The sequence below is a fragment of the Sus scrofa genome, chromosome 18, assembly GCF_054392235.1.
Source record: "Sus scrofa isolate SSC_HxYL_T2T_F1_AM1 chromosome 18, Sscrofa_HxYL_maternal_Yorkshire_Landrace_v2.0, whole genome shotgun sequence".
In the NCBI taxonomy this organism is placed as follows: domain Eukaryota; kingdom Metazoa; phylum Chordata; class Mammalia; order Artiodactyla; family Suidae; genus Sus; species Sus scrofa.
Window position 1 is genome coordinate 23,001,783 of NC_139400.1, and position 15,968 is coordinate 23,017,750.

At 53.5% G+C, this 15,968-nt stretch overlaps 2 protein-coding genes across 17 annotated transcripts in view; both read left to right on the forward strand.

Moving 5' to 3' along the window:
* The window catches only part of WDR91 (WD repeat domain 91), a 31,823-nt gene extending 22,687 nt beyond the window's left edge, over positions 1 to 9,136 (forward strand). For 5 of the 7 annotated variants that reach the window (XR_014833752.1, XR_014833753.1, XM_003134652.7 and 2 more), the window contains 4 exons: positions 2,820 to 2,928; positions 3,694 to 3,806; positions 5,572 to 5,769; positions 8,599 to 9,136. Coding sequence is in view for 3 of the 7 variants with exons in the window: in XM_003134652.7 (XP_003134700.5) it covers positions 2,820 to 2,928; positions 3,694 to 3,806; positions 5,572 to 5,769; positions 8,599 to 8,763 (585 nt within the window). In the remaining 4 variants the exon portion in view is untranslated. Of the gene's footprint in view, positions 1 to 2,819; positions 2,929 to 3,693; positions 4,411 to 4,863; positions 5,770 to 8,598 lie in introns of all 7 variants that reach the window. The other 2 variants (XR_014833750.1, XR_014833751.1) reach the window with 2 other exon arrangements.
* A 282-nt stretch (positions 9,137 to 9,418) lies between these two features.
* CYREN (cell cycle regulator of NHEJ) overlaps positions 9,419 to 15,968 on the forward strand; it is a 139,007-nt gene continuing 132,457 nt past the window's right edge. For 6 of the 10 annotated variants that reach the window (XR_014833773.1, XR_014833772.1, XM_085005416.1 and 3 more), the window contains exons 1-2: positions 13,500 to 13,676; positions 15,499 to 15,735. Coding sequence is in view for 7 of the 10 variants with exons in the window: in XM_085005416.1 (XP_084861542.1) it covers positions 15,614 to 15,735 (122 nt within the window). In the remaining 3 variants the exon portion in view is untranslated. Of the gene's footprint in view, positions 9,566 to 13,499; positions 13,677 to 15,498; positions 15,736 to 15,968 lie in introns of those variants that run through there. The other 4 variants (XR_014833774.1, XM_085005417.1, XM_085005414.1 and 1 more) reach the window with 1 other exon arrangement.

Sequence of the window (15,968 nt, forward strand, 5' to 3'; positions counted from 1 at the left end):
ACGGGAACTCCTATTTTGTTCTTTTTTTCTGGGTGAGTAGTATTCCATTGCATGTATATACCACGTCTTCTTAATCCATTCATCTGTCGATGGACATTTAGCTTGTTTCCATGTCTTGGCTATTGTGAATAGCACTGCAGTGAACATAGGGGTGCATGTATCTTTTTCAGTGAAAGTTTTGTCTGGATATATGCCCAGAAGTGGGATTGCCGGGTCATATGGTAGCTCTATATTTAGTTTTCTGAGGTATCTTCATAGTGGTTGTATCAATTTACATTCCCACCAACAGTGAAGGAGGGTACACTTTTCTCCACACCCTCTCCAGCATTTGTGATTTGTTGACTTATTGTTAACAGCCATTCTGAGAGAAAACTAATTTCTCTCATTCCATAGGTTGCCTTTTTATTTTTATTTTATTTTTATTTTTTTTACAGTTTCCTTTGCTGTACAAAAGCTTGTCAGTTTGATTAGGTCCCATTGGTTTATTTTTGTTTTTATTTCTGTTGCCTTGGGAGACTGACCTAAGAAAACATTTGTATGATTGATGTCAGAGAATGTTTTGCCTGTGTTCTCTTCTAGGAGTTTGATGATGTCTTGTCTTATGTTTAAGTCTTAAGCCATTTCAAGTTTATTTTCTTGACAACTGTGCGTCTCTATGCTATCTCCATAATTTTGCTTTTTCCAGAATTTCATGTGGTTGGAATCAGACAGCCTTTTGGATTGGCTTCTTTCACTTAGTATTAAGCATTCAGGGAGGCTATTTCTCAGGAAATGGCTAGAGTCTCCTGACTCCCTCTTAGCTTAGAACTGCATACAAATTACAGCAGCAGCGGGAGGGAGTGGGATGGACTGGGAGCTTGGGGTTAAGGCAAACTCGTGCTTTCAGGATGGATTAGCAATGAGATCCTTCTGTGTAGCACTGAAAACTATGTCTAGTCACTTATGATGGAGCATAATAATGGGAGAAAAAAGAATGTATACATGTATGTGTAACTGGGTCACCATGCTATACAGTAGAAAAAAAAATTGGAGAAATAGCAATTAAAAAAAAAAGGATTAACAGATACACACTAATATATATAATAACCAAGACCTACTATAAAAAACAAAAACAAAACATTATGCAGCAGCTAGAAGCAGTTGAGGATACACACGTGTTCTTTTTTTCTTTTACGACTGCCCCATGGCATAGGCATAGTTCCCAGGCTAGGGATCAGACCTTGAGCTGCAGGTGCGAACTCCGCCATAGCTGTGGCAGCGCCAGATCCTTGTCTTTTCTTTCTTCTGTCTGTCTGTCTGTCTTTTTCAGGGCCACACCCATGGCCTATGGAGGTTCCCAGCCTAGGAACTGAATGAGAGCTATAGCTGCTGGCCTACACCACAGCCACAGCAATGCAGGATCTCAGTCGCGTTTTGCAACCATAGCTCATGGCAATGCCAGATCCTTAACGCACTGAGCAAGGCCAGGGATCGAACCTTCGTCCTCCTAGTCAGATTCCTTTCTGCTGTGCTACGATGGGAACCCTGAATGCCAGATCCTTTAACCCACTGTGCTGGGGATCAAACCTGCGTCCTTGGTGCTCTAGAGATGTTGCAGTGGGAACTCCCTCAGGCATATTCATAAGAAGTAACTGCCATGGGAATGCTTGCTCACGGGCCAGTGGCTCACCTTTCCCCAGGAGCAGAGGCTGAGTTCCCACCCAGAGCAGTAACTGATGCTCACAGCTCTGGCCCTGGATCCTGAGCACTTAAATGCCCTTTACACTCAGCTGCTTAAAAGGCAATGGTGTTCCTGGTAAACTCAGCGGATGTTCAGAAGCGGTGTGGCCCTCACGTGGAGCAGCTTGTTTCCTGCTGGTACCGGGCACTTGAAGAGTCTCTAGGTTGTAGGTGGCTCTGTCCCGGGTGTCCCCTTGTACCCTTCCACGCCTGCCTGTAGAAAGGGTGTCTGTTCCCAATCACTGGCTGCAGGTCCCTCCAGCTGGTCGGGACCACCGTGGATCCTGGCCACCCTGCCAGGTGGTGCTTCCTCTCTAGCTTCCTCATCTTGGCAGTTGCATCCCACTTGGAAACCTGGAGGCTTTCTGGAGCTGCCCTTCTCACCCTGCACAGTTAGCCCTGAGCAGACGTTGTCCGTGTTCCTCCAAAACCTGTTTCCAGTCTGACCACTTCTCTGCATTTCCGGGGACACACCCTCTAGCAGCCCTCGGGTGTGCAGCTGCAGGACGTCCCACCGTGGCGCCACCCACCCCTCCCCCCCACTGATGCGGGGCGGGTGTCAGGGGTGATGCGCAGACACCATAGCGCGTCGTGCTCCTCCCCGATTCCCATCCACATGCCCAAGCCCTGCCCGGTCTGCCCCTCTCTGCTCCAGTCTCCTGGTGCCCCCTGCCGCCTCATCCGGCAGCCACACTCCCTTCCTGCACGCTCTACCCCGCTCGAGAGGGTTCTTAGCCCACTCCATCCGGCAGACATCCGTCCTCCAGCAGCTCCACAAGCCGGTCTGGTTGGGTCCTTTTTAATCTGGTTATTTTCTGCTTAAGGGACTCAGCATGATTTGTAATTTTAGGTTTACTTATGATTTTCCAGTTTTTAATTAAATATCGAGTACCTAGAAAAGAAGGTGTGGAATAATGAGAAGAGCCAGAAAATGAGCCCCTACATGCCTTCACAGTTGAACAGTGGGAAATTACTGCTGCTACTTCTGCGCTGCTGTGCGCTCCCCGGGCTTGGTCTTCTTCCGCCTTCCAGGCAGAACCTGCCTTGAAACTTGGTTTATCGTTGGCTTACGTTTTTACGTTTCGTCGGTCTTTTTCTAGCTCCAGTTCTCCCTGGATCCGGAGCCCATTGCCATCAACTGCACAGCCTTCAATCACAATGGAAACCTGCTGGTCACGGGGGCGGCCGACGGCGTCATCCGGCTGTTCGGTGAGCAAGTGGGCTCGCCGGTCCCGGTCCCCTGCTCAGGGGTCCCGGGAGGAGGGGTGGGCTTTTGCCACCTGCAGTAGAGACTGTGGCAAGACCCTAGTTCAGGATGCTTGGTGGAAGTAACTTTGATTGGAGCCTTCTGTTTCCCGGACCCCCATAGTCGCCTGGCCTGTGGTCGGGGTCAGTGGACGCGGGAGGGGTGGAGCTGAGCAGCCCTTCGGTCTTGAGCTGCCGGAGCTCAGTCCTCATGGCCCGAGTGAGATCCAGGAGGACGTGTGAGTGTAACGCCGCCCCTGTCCTCTCGGTGCGGCTGCTTCACTGTCCCTGTGAGAGCGTAGGCACAGCGTGCGTGCGAGCTGTCCCGGCACCAGGCCTGGCCCTGGAGCCCGGAAGGCACTGGGGACTGTATCCTGAACATCTGTCCAGGGCACCCTGTTACGGAGCCCCCCGCCCCCCAGGAAGGATGCATGTGTCCTCCTAGGGTCCCCAGATGAGCTCCGGCTCCGCCTGGGGATTCCCAACCCCCCCTTCTGACCCAGAGAAAGAAGCTGCCATTTAGGGCAGGTTCATGGAATACTAGGCGCAGAGGAGGGGACGCGCAGCGACCGCTCTGCAGCAGGGGTCAGCTCTGCGACTCCGCTCGGGTCCAGGAGGCCTCCAGAGCCGCTCCTACCTACCAGGTAGAGGGTGAGAGGCGCCTCCCGCCGTGGGCAGATGCCTCCCCCGGGCCCGGGCGGGAATCCCAGCGGCGTCTCGTCCCCGCAGATATGCAGCAGCACGAGTGCGCTATGAGCTGGAAGGCCCACTGCGGGGAGGTGTACTCCGTGGAGTTCAGCTACGACGAGAACACCGTCTACAGCATCGGCGAGGACGGGAAGGTAGGCGGGAGCGATTTAGGGCTGGAAGCTCCTTCCCCTGGCTCAGGGACCTCGGATCCTAGGGAGCACTGGACTCGCACGGTGGGCTGGGACCCGATGCCCACGGCACCTTTTACTGTAGCCCTGTGACCTCAGCTTTGTCACCTGTACCTCAGGGATGAGAATAGTAACTGGGCTCATAGGCTCTCCTGAGGTTTAAATAAGCCAGTGGGAGTTGGCTGTTCTTATGGAAGGGGAGGACCCACATCCTTCCTCCTGGTTGGAGCCAAAATCACTCATCTCACTGACCCACCCACTCAGTGGGACCCTTGATGGGGCCAAGTTGGACTTCAGTGAGCTTGGTCATTGGGTGGTTACAGCTTAGATGTGTAGAGTTGGCTGGGGTCGGGGGGCAGGGGACAGCCTTGCAGAGGCAGGGCACATAGGCCTGAGCAGCCAAGAAATGTAAAAGGGGGAAGTTCCCATTATTGCTCAGCAGATAGGAATCTGACTAGCACTCCTGAGGACACAGGTTCATTTCCTGGCCTTGCTCAGTGGGTTAAGGATCCAGCGTTGCCGTGAGCTATGGAGTAGGTCGCAGACGTGGCTTGGATGTGGTGTTGCTGTGGCTGTGGTGTAGGCCAGTGGCTATAGTTCTGATTCAACCCCTAGCCTGGGAACCTTTGTATGCTGCCAGTACAGCCCTAAAAAGGAAAGAAAGAGAGAGGGAGAAAGAAGGAAGGAGGGAGGAAGGAAAGACAGACAGGCAGGTAAGAGGGAAGCTGGGGGAAAAGTAAAAATGAGTGCTCCTTTTAGCTTCTCTCTGGAAGGATTCATTAGGCTCCTTGGAAAGGGGGTTAGGGCAGGCAGAGGCAGACTTGCTCTTCCTGGACAGCCTCCTTTGCTTTGGGATTGAGGCTCTCCACCCGTATTATCCACTCAAGACAGTCATGACAAAATGAATTCATCATTTGAAAACTATGAGGAGGGATTTTAATTTTTTTGTCTTTTTGTGTTTTTAGGGCCATACCTGGGGCATAGGGAGGTTCTCAGGCTAGAGGTCGAATCGGAGCTGTAGCTGCTGGCCTACACCAGAGCCACGACAACGCGTCTGTGACCTACACCACAGCTCACAGCAACGCCGGATCTTTAGCCCACTGAACAAGGCCAGGGATCGAACCTGCAACCTCATGGTTTCTAGTCAGATTCGTTTCTACTGTGCCACGATGGGAACTCCTGAGGACAGATTTTTAAATCAAAGCTTTAACTTGCTATTTATCTGAGGAATGGCTACATACACTGCTGTACATGAAGCTCAGCTCGCACTCTATTGCTCGTGTTCAATTTATGGCACTGCTGAGAAACCGGAAGTATGTTTGGAATTTGTTCTGTTTTTAAGAAAAATCTAACGGGTTTCCAACCCTAATGATCATATCAACAATAACAAAAACAGCAGTAATAATAACAATCACTGGAGCATGGCCCCTGCAGGCGAGATGGGAATCCCAGCAAAGGCTGCGGCCCCCACTTTCCTCTCCTGGAGTCGGGCCAGAGAGCAAGGTCAGGTTTTGATGTGACGGGGCTCTGTGTCTAGGTTTTCGTCCCTTGAATGTTTAAACTGTGCTGGGAAGAGTTGGGACTGGAGCGCTCATCCCACTCCCTCCTCTGAGGCCTGTGGGCCACCCCTCTTCCCCGGGGCCACCCTGGCTCCCCGCACTGCCCAGCCTGGACTTGGGCCCTGGCGGCCCCGTTGAGAGCGCCGCGCGCCTGTGCTTTGTGCTTGCAGTTCATCCAGTGGAACATCCACAAGAGCGGCCTGAAGGTGTCCGAGTACAGCCTCCCCGCCGACGCCACGGGCCCCTTTGTGCTGTCCGGGTACAGCGGCTACAAGCAGGTTCAGGTCCCCCGGGGGCGACTCTTCGCTTTTGACTCGGAGGGAAATTACATGCTGACGTGTTCTGCCACGGGAGGCGTCATCTACAAGGTGCCTGGGGGTGTGGGGGCGGCAGGGAGGGTCCTCCCTGGAGGGCTGAGCTCGGGCCTCCTGTCCCAGCCCAGTGGCCGTGGAGAAGCCTCTGACCCGAGGGCGACAGTGCTGCGGCCTCCTGGCGGCAGGTGGGAGTGGGGACGAGTGCGACCTGCTGGGGCTCTCTGCTCCTCCATCGCTGTCCTTCAACCAGACTCTGCCCCGTTGCTGCCTCCCTTCCTCAGGAACGATACCAATTATAAAACACATCCGCTGGGGGAAGGGCTGTGGGTTGGGTTGAGGGGGACGCCGCCAGACAGGTGAGTGTCCCCGTTACCCTAACCTGGTATAGACTTACTGCTTCATGGGAAGTCCTGTGGGCGGGGGACGTTTCAGTCCACGGCTGGGGCAGAAATCTGGGGGCGTGATTAGTCTCCTGGGATGTCAATGGGCCACTCTGCCTTGTCCCTCCATGTATCTGCTTATTTTAATTCTCAAATCACAGCCTCTCTGGTTCACGTACCTTTTTTTTTTTTTTTTTTTAAATGAGTGAAATGATCTACCTCTCCCTTTTTACCGGTGTCATCAAACAGTCGAGTGAGGAGGATTTGTATCATGGCCCAAGCACATAGCTGTGGTTCCACGGGAGTACAGCTCTTAGCCTCACTGTTAATTCCCGGCCTGGTGGCAGCGTTTGTTCTGCAGGTGGAGAGAGGCATGGAGTGAGATGTTTTTTCAGGGGGGAGGCTCTCCGTGCGCCGCTCACCTGGCTCACCAGTCAGCAGGCAGCCCGCGCTCTGGACAGCAGCTGGGGACGGGTGTGGCCTCAGCACAGAGCAGTGTACACAGGAGACAGGACGTGTGACCCACCTCTCTCCTGGGGCTCGCACTCAGACTAGAGTGAGACACGAGCTCCAACAGTGAAGACGCTGCAGAGCTGAGGGTCCTGAGCAAGGAAGCTGGGAGGGGGGACCAGGGCCTCTGGGACAGCTGGGGAGCGGGGGCTGCCTCTGGATTCGAGGCCTTTGGAGGACGAGGAGGAGTGGGAGGACAAGGGGGCCGGCAGGGCCCCCGGTGGGTGAGGAGGAGGAGTTGCTGAGGTGGGAGGTGAGGGGCCTCCTGGACTCACTTGACTTTGAGCGTGGCCCCAGGAAGCCTGGTTTGCTGTCACTGAGGCCCCTCTTTTCTACACATGATGACGATTTGGGTGGCTCTTGCTCTTGCCTTAAAAATTAGTTGCAAAATTTATTTTTATTTATTGAAACATACCTTTTAAAATCTTTCATAAGCTTTGTTGAGGTACAGTTGACAAAAATTGTACATATTTAAGGAGTGCAATGTGATGGTTTCATATAAAGCTCCGTGATTTCTGGCAATTGCTACTGGGCGATACTGTACAAAACTTTCTGTTTACAAGCCTAATTTTATTATGTACAGATTTAGTTGAGTTTCAGGTGGGCTGAACTTTGCTGTCTGTATGATTATGTGTGTTGTGTGCATATGTTATTATTTTATTTTAAATCATGGCGTCTTTGTCATTTGTCCCAATCAGTTCACATAGTTTGCATTCGGACTTGCTCTATAACCAATTAATGGGTTGCAAGATTTTCTTCTGTATCTATTTTATTTTATTTTATTTATTTATTTATTTTTGTCTTTTTGCTATTTCTTGGGCCGCTCCCGCAACATATGGAGGTTCCCAGGCTAGGGGTTGAATTGGAGCTGTAGCCACCGGCCTACGCCAGAGCCACAGCAACGCAGGATCCGAGCCGCGTCTGCAACCTACACCACAGCTCACGGCAACGCCGGATCGTTAACCCACTGAGCAAGGGCAGGGACCGAACCCGCAATGTCATGGTTCCTAGTCGGATTCGTTAACCACTGCGCCACGACGGGAACTCCTGTATCCTTTTTAAAATGTCAGTAAAGGGATCTAATTACTTAAGGGATTTATTTTATTTATTTTTTTATCTTAGTCTTTTTAGGGCAGCACCTGCAGCATATGGAAGTTCCCAGGCTAGAGGTCAAATCGGAGCTGTAGCTGCTGGCCTACACCACAGTCACAGCAACGTGGGATCCGAGCCACGTCTGCAATCTACACCACAGCTCACGGCAGCACTGGATTCTTAACCCACTGGGAGAGGCCAGGGATCAAACCTGCATCCTCATGGATGCTAGTCAGATGTATTTCCTCTGAGTCACGACGGGAACTCCATACTTAAGGGATATAATAACTTTCAGATGCCACTTTAAAAATCTGTAAACAACTTATGATTTGAAAGGCATTTTTTCTGTGAAGGCTGAGCACTTCCTATCTCTTGCTCAGAGACATCGCACGTCCCTGACTTGATAGTTTGCTCCTGGTTCTCCTTCCTTATTACCTGCCAACCCCTCATACCTGGAGTCCTGGACGACGGGTGCTGGGGCACAGAGGAGGGCCCTGTTTGTGCCCTGATCGAGGGCCTGCCGGCACCGCCCTGGGTGTGTGCCGGCCTCCCGCCGCCGCTGGCATTCCCTGGGGGAAGCCGGGAGCGGTGGATGTACTGGAAGGAGCACCCTCGAGAGAGCAGGAGGCATGGCCCACAGCAAGTTAGAGGCAGCAGAGAAAATTGTCTTTCAGTCAGATTAGGGACTTGTTTTCCACTTCATTTGGGAAGATGCAGTATTTCCCAGGCCACGCAGTGGCCCTGAGACTTTCTGGACAGGTGGCCTGTGTGCCTGGCCATGCCCGCACCTTGGGGTGGCAGCCCCTGGGCTCGAGGCAGTTTGGCCACCTGAAGGTAGGTCAGGTGGATGTGCTGTGAGCCGTGCCTGATGATGCCTCTTCTCTCCCCTGTCCTCTCGCAGCTGAGCGGGGATGAGAAGGTTCTGGAGAGCTGTTTGAGCCTGGGTGGCCACCGAGCCCCTGTGGTCACCGTGGACTGGAGCACGGCCATGGACTGCGGGACCTGCCTCACAGCCTCCATGGACGGCAAGATCAAGCTGACCACCCTCCTGGCCCATAAAGTCTGAGGGGACCGGTCCTGAGGGACACCCACAGAAGCAATATTACCCTGGGCAGGGGGCCGGCAGACAACATGGAAGGACAGGACGCTCCACTCCCAGCCCCCTGCCAGGGCGGGGAGTCTTCAGGGAGAGACCGTCCAGGGGGCTCGGCCATGTCCAGCTGCCGGGGCCAGAATGTGAGCCACATGGAGTGGTTGCCCGTGTTCCCCAGATACCAGGACGCTTGGCTCTGCCAGGAGCAGGCTCCAGACGCGGGAGGAACACTCAGGAAGCAGGAGAAGCACTGTCACAGCTGCTCTGTTGGCCCAGAAGAGATTGAAAGTATTTTGTATATATTCGCTCACTTTTCTTTTTTAAAAAAAGGATGCTCTTGCGGCCACCTGGTGTGTCTTTCTGGAATGTGTGTGCGGCAAAGCGTCTCCTTTTCCCCTTTGCCCTGGCGATGGTCAGTTTGAGCCTGGGCCCCACGCCGCAGCCTTTACCTCACTGGCGTGGTGCTGACCTTCTCTGAGACTGGCCTGTTGCTTTGCCGTAGAAGTAGGACACCTCTCTACTGTTCCATTGGCTAACCAAGGTTTCTGCCGTTCCTATTTCTCTGGGCTTAAGTCAGGGCGGCCATTGTGTCTCTTTTTCCCCTGAGAGTTGGCAACTTTTGTTACAGAAGCTCCTGGGAACAAAGGCATGGTCTGAGCCTGCTGCTCCTCTGCATCCTGGTAGCTCCGGTTTCCCAGGACCTGTTATGGTGGCACCTCTCCTTTCAATTTCAGCTCCTTGAGTTTGACAGAGTCACTGCCACCGCCCTCTGCTGGTGAGTGGCCAGAGGGCAGGAGCAAGCGGGCCGAGGGCTGGGCCTGAACCTGGGGTTCAGGCCATATCCATGTGTCCACCCCCTGGCCCTCTGCTCCCTGGCTGTGGTGGGACCTGGAGGCAGATGCCCTCACAGGGTGGGGGTTGGGGATGAAGGACAACCCCCTTCTCTGGCCTGCCTTTCCATCCGGGGCGGGGAGGCACATCCTCTGCCCGCAAACCTCATGGTGGGATTTCAGGCCTGGACCTCAGGCTAGGATACTGGACACTTGACAGACTGCTTAGCACGTTGGTACAGAGGCTCTTTGGGCTCAGCCCAGATCCGGGGTGCAGGTCTGGTGTTGGGGTGCTCCCAGTTACCTACTTTTGGAACATCATGAGATTGGTACTGAAGCTTCGGCTCCAGTTTGCTGGGCGTCGGAAGGGACGTAGGGGTATGTGTGTGGCTCAGTTATGCCGAGACCCCAGAGACCTGGTCATGGGCGCTTCCATATTTTCACCCATTCCCACCTGGTAATCCTCCTTCAGATGAGCAAACCCAAGACTTTCCCATTTATAATTTTTGCCATCTTCTGCATTGAAACAGCAGCATTATTTAGCTCCTGCAGTGATTCTGTAGGGTGTTTAAAAAGTGTTCATGTGTTTCAGTTGAGAGAGAATTCACGGTTTTAACTTTCTTCATCTCGAAGTTTGTCTTGGGCCCATTCTCTCAATACGGTCCCCGCAGCTTGCTAAAAATGTCTTTTAAGGTTTGGAGAAGAACAACACTGTCTCTTCTGTCATTTCCTTTGGGATCTGGGCTGGATCCCTCCCTCCCTCCCTCTTGTGAGCTTGGCCCGTAGCTGATGTGACCGAGGCTCCATCAGCATGGGTAGAGGTGGAAGAAGGTTCCACATCACGTTGAGGCCGCCTAGAAACGAAACCACAATACCATTAACCTCTGACCTTTTGAAATTACCACGTGCAGCATATGCTGCGGGCCCCCCTGCCCCCACCTGGCTTTGTCTCCGGCCTCCAGCCCCTCCCAGGGCCTGTCAGCAGGCACTCCTCCCGGTGTTCCTCCCGCCCCCCACCCCCAAGATGAGCTCCCACCCTCCAGTAAAGGCTGTCAGAACTTCAGTTTACCTCTCCTCCATACCTGCTTGGCATCTAGCTGAGAACCCCAGCAAGTCCCCTCCACTAGCTTGGGCAAGGGCAGCTGGAAGAAAACCACCCAATCCAGCCTCAGGCCCCCGAGCTCATGCCTCGGGCGCAGATGTGGGCCCCGGCTCTGGGCTGGGCTCTGCGGGAGAATGAGGCGCATTTCTCTGGCTCTCTTCAGGGCCTGGCCGTGCTCTCCCGCTTCTGCTCCAAGACAGACCCCCGCAGCTCAGCCATCACAGCGCTGCGGGAGCTGACTCTGACCCATTCGAATGCTACAGCTTGGGTTTCTCATCCTCACTCGGACTTTCACACGGGAAACTTTTTATGCAGAGGCTGGTTTCTTGCTCCTCAGGCCCCGTTTTTCAGCAGGTTGTGGGAAGAGGTTTTTAAGGAGAAAAAGGTGGAGGGAGTAGTTCTAATAATAGCAAGTGCTCTCTGTTCCTTCATTCACAAAACAAAATGATGCATCTCCACCAAATAGACTTGGGTTTGTCCTGGCTCACAGTTGTGGGAGCGGAGGACCCTAGAGGTCAGTGAGCCTGCCCTGGAACCAAATGCAGCTCTTTTGCCCTTTCCTGTGTGCCCACTTCTGTTCCCCTCTAACCTTAAAAGAACCTGGTTATAGGAATGACATTACTGCGCAATTGAAACGGACTCCTGACTTAGGCCCTCCTGAATGCACACCATGCCTTGTCTAACCTGGTCTTTTCCTAGACAAAAAGGATGATGAATTAAGTTAGTAAGAAAATCTAAAGAATAAAAATTTTAACAATTAAAAATGGAGCATCTGATTGCTGTGGCTCCAGTCACTGCGGAGGTACGGGTTTGATCCCCAGGCCTGCACAGTGGGTGAAAGGATCTGGCATTGCTGCAGCTGTGGTGTAGGTCGCAGCTGGGACTCAGAGTCAGTCCCCGGCCTGGGAACTTCCATATGCTGTGGGTGTGGCCTTAACATAAACAGTGAGTAGCTTTCTACCCTCTACAGTCCCCGTGAGCAATCCTGCAGGCAGATGACCCAGGCGAGATAACATCTAAAGGGGTCAGCACTCAATGGAGAAGGATGCAGAACCCAACCTCCTGCCTCCATGAGTCACTGAGATTCTACCCCCCTGCCCCCCGCCAATTTTCCCTGTAAAAACTGTCATGGTTGAGCAGAATCTTGGGGGATTGCCAACTTTCCTGATGAAGGCATATTTCCCTTCTAGTGACACTTGCCTCTCAAATTACTGGCATAGAGGCGATGAGCAGCCGAACCTGGGTTCAGTTAGAGAACCAGAGTAGAAGCAGGTCCTGCCCATCTGGGTTGGCCTCCTGAAGAGGCTGCAGGCAGAGCCCTGGCTCATCCCACAGCTAAAGGATTTAAACTTCCCTGGCTCAGCCTCCTTCGCTTGGGTTGAAGATTAGTATGGGGTTAAAGTGCTTTGGAGAAGCTGAGATGCCACACAGCTGGAAGCGAGAACGCCTGGCTCTGGATTCAGGGTTCTCAAACTCTGGATCACTCTCCACCACCCTGCACTTCCAGCACGTGGAGAGTAATTTTCTATTACTAGCTATTGGTTGTAAATCACACTTCAAATGGCCGTCTCGATAGTTTTGTGTTTGGGGATCGGACTGTCGGTTCTGATCATCCTTTTGCCTCAAAATATGGTAGGAGTTACACCTGTAACGGCTTGTGCTAGCCTTTTTACTTGTGTCTGACACCTGGGGTTTCTTCGCCTGCCTCTTTTAGGTTACTACGAGTGGTGTGATTTTAAATAAAACTAGATGCTAACCCCACGTGTGAACTGCAGTGCTCAGCATCAGGCTGCAAGGAAAGCAGCGAGGACACCTGGGCAGCCTGCCAGAGCAGCCCCGCTAGTGCAGGGAACACCTCGAAGGCCAATTTGAATATTATTAGTAAGACCTACTTTCAAGATAACAAATGTTAACAGTCTTTAATTTCCCTTCCTGCCTCTGAGGTGTTCACCTTGCACCGCCCCTGCTCCCAGGGGGATGTATGCCTCCAAAGAGTGCAGAACTCAGTGCCTTTGGGAATTCTCCCCTGCTCCCCTCCGGCAGAGTTTTCAAAAATGCAGATCCACCTGCTCCTCTGCCCCTAATTTCTGGTTCAGGGGGCCTGGGAATTGACACTTTAACAAAATCCAATCAGCAAGCCTCAAATAGAGATACATTTGGGTACAAGATACTGTTAAAATCATTCATGATGCTTCTTAAAGAACAATAAGGCAAATTTTATTCAATAGGATTTTGCAGCAGGGGAAAAGATTGGGCTCAACCACTGCAAGGAAAAGTGGCAGGGCTGGCGTCAGTGGATGCATGATTAAGAGGAAACATCAGGGGTAAGGGGGATTCTGGCCAAACTGACCTAACAGGATTCTTGCGGAGGGCAGGCGGCGGGGGTGGGGGAATCAGGCATCACCTGGGAGCTGGTGGCAGCTGAAAATCAGATACGGAGGGTGGGTGGACGCTGGCTAAACCAACTTGGCAGTATTCTTGCTAAAAACGGACAATGTGGAGTCCAAGCGACAGGGCCTAGTTGAGAAGAGAGTTCAGAGGAGCCTGACCTGAGTTTGGTCAAGGAGTGGGTTTGTCAGGACCCGGGACAGCGGGGCCGGCCTCTGATCAGCTGGGGTGTCCTGGCTCCTTGGCCCGGGGCGCAGATCACGCGAGCTGCCGGCAGGGGGCGCGCCCGCGCCTCTGCGCAGGCCGGTGGTCGGGAGCCGGAAGCGCAGGGACGCGGCGGAGCCGGGGGGGCGGGTTACCGTGCGCGCGGGGGCAGGCTTCCGGCCCGCGGGGATCTGAGCTCCCTAAACCGCCCAGAATCCATCTCCCGGACGCTCCCCGGCAGCCAAGAAGGGGGTGGGGGCCCGGAGGCAGGAAGCCCGGGCCGGAGGAGCGCCGGGAACGCGGGTGGTCCGGTAGCCTGCGAGGCCCCGCGTGGATGTTCGGCGTCTCCCCTCCTCCTGCAGGTTGGCATCGGTCTCATCGCTCCAGGGCGGGACGGGGTCCCGGAGGGAAGCGGCGGCTGAGAATTGGGAGCGCTGGGCAGGGCCGGCGCCCGCGGGGCGGCGCCGGGGAGTCCCAGGCCCTCACCACCCCCAGCCACCGGGCCAGGGAGCACAGGGCCCGGAGTCTGGAGGAGCAGGGTGCCAGTCCTGACCCGGCCGTTTCGAACTTTTTTTGTGATTTCGTGCAATTTGCCAGGTCTCAGATACTCATCTGTAAAATGGGTCTCATAGTATCTGCCTAAGGGTCAAACCAATATATGCATTGACCTCTGTGCAGTGCCTGTGCCAGGCGGTTAGCAGCTGCTCTTCAGATGTGGAAATGACTGTTACCACCTCTTGAATTTTGACAGAAGTGAGTCTGCTCTCTGTGGCCAGAAAGGTTTGGATGATGTCCTGATAATTGCTTTTTTTTTTTTTCCCCCTTTTTACGGCCTCACCTGTGGCATATGGAAGTTCCTGGGCCAGGGGCCCAATCAGAGCTGCAGCTGCCGGCCTATGCTGTAGCTACGCAACGCTGGATCTGAGCCACATCTGCAACCTAAGCTGCAGTTTAGTGGCAACGCTGGATCCTTAACTCACTGAGCTGGGCCGGGGATCCAACCCGCTCACAGAGCCATCAGGTCCTTAACCCACTGAGCCACAAGGGGAACTCCCAATTTTTTTCTTTTAAGTTGTAAGCAGCCATTCTAGAGGAGCAATAAAAGATCGAGTTAAGATTCAAAGAGGAACCTCTTATTCTTAGTTGGCCTTTTTCTAGTCACACCTCTGCTCCAATAACAACCTTTGTACACAGGGACCCTGAGCTGCATTTGGGGTTAACTAAGCCGAGGGTGGAAACCTGCATCCCTTGAGTCCTGGGGCAGGGCTGAGCCTTAAGGAGGAGGGGCTGAGGTGGAATCCCCTGGGAGTGGGCCTGGTGGGAAGAAGCCGCATTACATGGGAGGCCCGCCCACCCTTCCTCCCCCCCCCATCCATTTCACACATGGGAGGAGCCAGGCACAGTTGTTCCTGACCCCAACGCCCAGCTAAAATATGACATCAGAAGTTTGGGGGTTTTTTTTGGTTTGTTTGTTGTTGTTGTTGTTGTTTTGTCTTTTTAGGGCTGCACTTGAGGCATATGGAAGTTCCCAGGCTAGGTAGGAGTCGAATCGGAGCTAGAGCTGCTGACCTACACCACAGCCACAGGAACTTCAATTCAGGATTTGAGCTGAATATGCATCCTACACCACAGCTCACGGTAACGCTGGATCTCTTACCACTGAGCGAGACCAGGGATTGAACCTGCATCCTCATGGATACTAGTCAGGATCATTACCACTGAGTCACAATGGGAACTCCCAGAAATAATTTTGGATTAAGGGAGGGGATGTTGGCCAGTGAAACCCTCATTGTAAATCGAAATGGCCTTGAGGTCTCTTACAACCACAGAAGATAGAGGGAATGAGAGGCCTGAGTTGGGGGAGCCAATGGAGAGATGGTTGAGAGATGCTGAAAAGTAGGATAGTCTGGGCAGGCCGGGGACAATGAGCAACATGTCAAATGGCTCAGTGCAGAGGCTGCTGGGGGCATTTCCGCTCAGGGCTGGCTGCCCATGTGGGGCCCTGGCCCCAAGGCAGGTCAGAAGGCTGCTTCTCCCTGAGCCCATCGCCACCCCTCCTCCTTTGTGCTCATTTGAGTCTCCTGGGCCCCACTCACCTCCGTCCTGCCCTGACCAGTCATCTTGGCCGATGCCTGGAAGAATTCCAGCTTATTGGAATTCATGGGGTTTTATTCTTCTTTGTAGGAATTAAAGCTGAGACTCCCATTCAGTGCAAACAGACCTGTCATTCCTGGTGTGATGTGCTGTCCTGAAGTCACAGAGCTTGGGCCCTGGCTCCTCTTTGTGACAGACTAAGGAGATGGAAGCCTTAAAATCTGAAAATAAAAAGAGAGTCCTTCCCACATGGATGACAGCCCAGGGGGCTGAAAAGAAGACCACCAAGAGGAGGAGAGCGGACCTGGTGCCCACGGCGGCAGCTAGGTAGGGCAGCTTCTGGTCAGGGTCCTCCTGGGGAATCAGTGGGGGTGAGAGGGAGGGATTTGGGGCATCATGGTTGCGGGGGGCTGGGTCTTCTGGTGTTGGCAGAACAGTGAGGTGAGGGGCATTTCAGTCTGCAGACCTGTCTCAGCTCTCAAGAGGTGCACAGGCTGCGGTGGCAGAGTGAGCTGTCCCCTCTCACCCCTCCCAGGCGGGTGTGGCCTCAGCCTCTATGG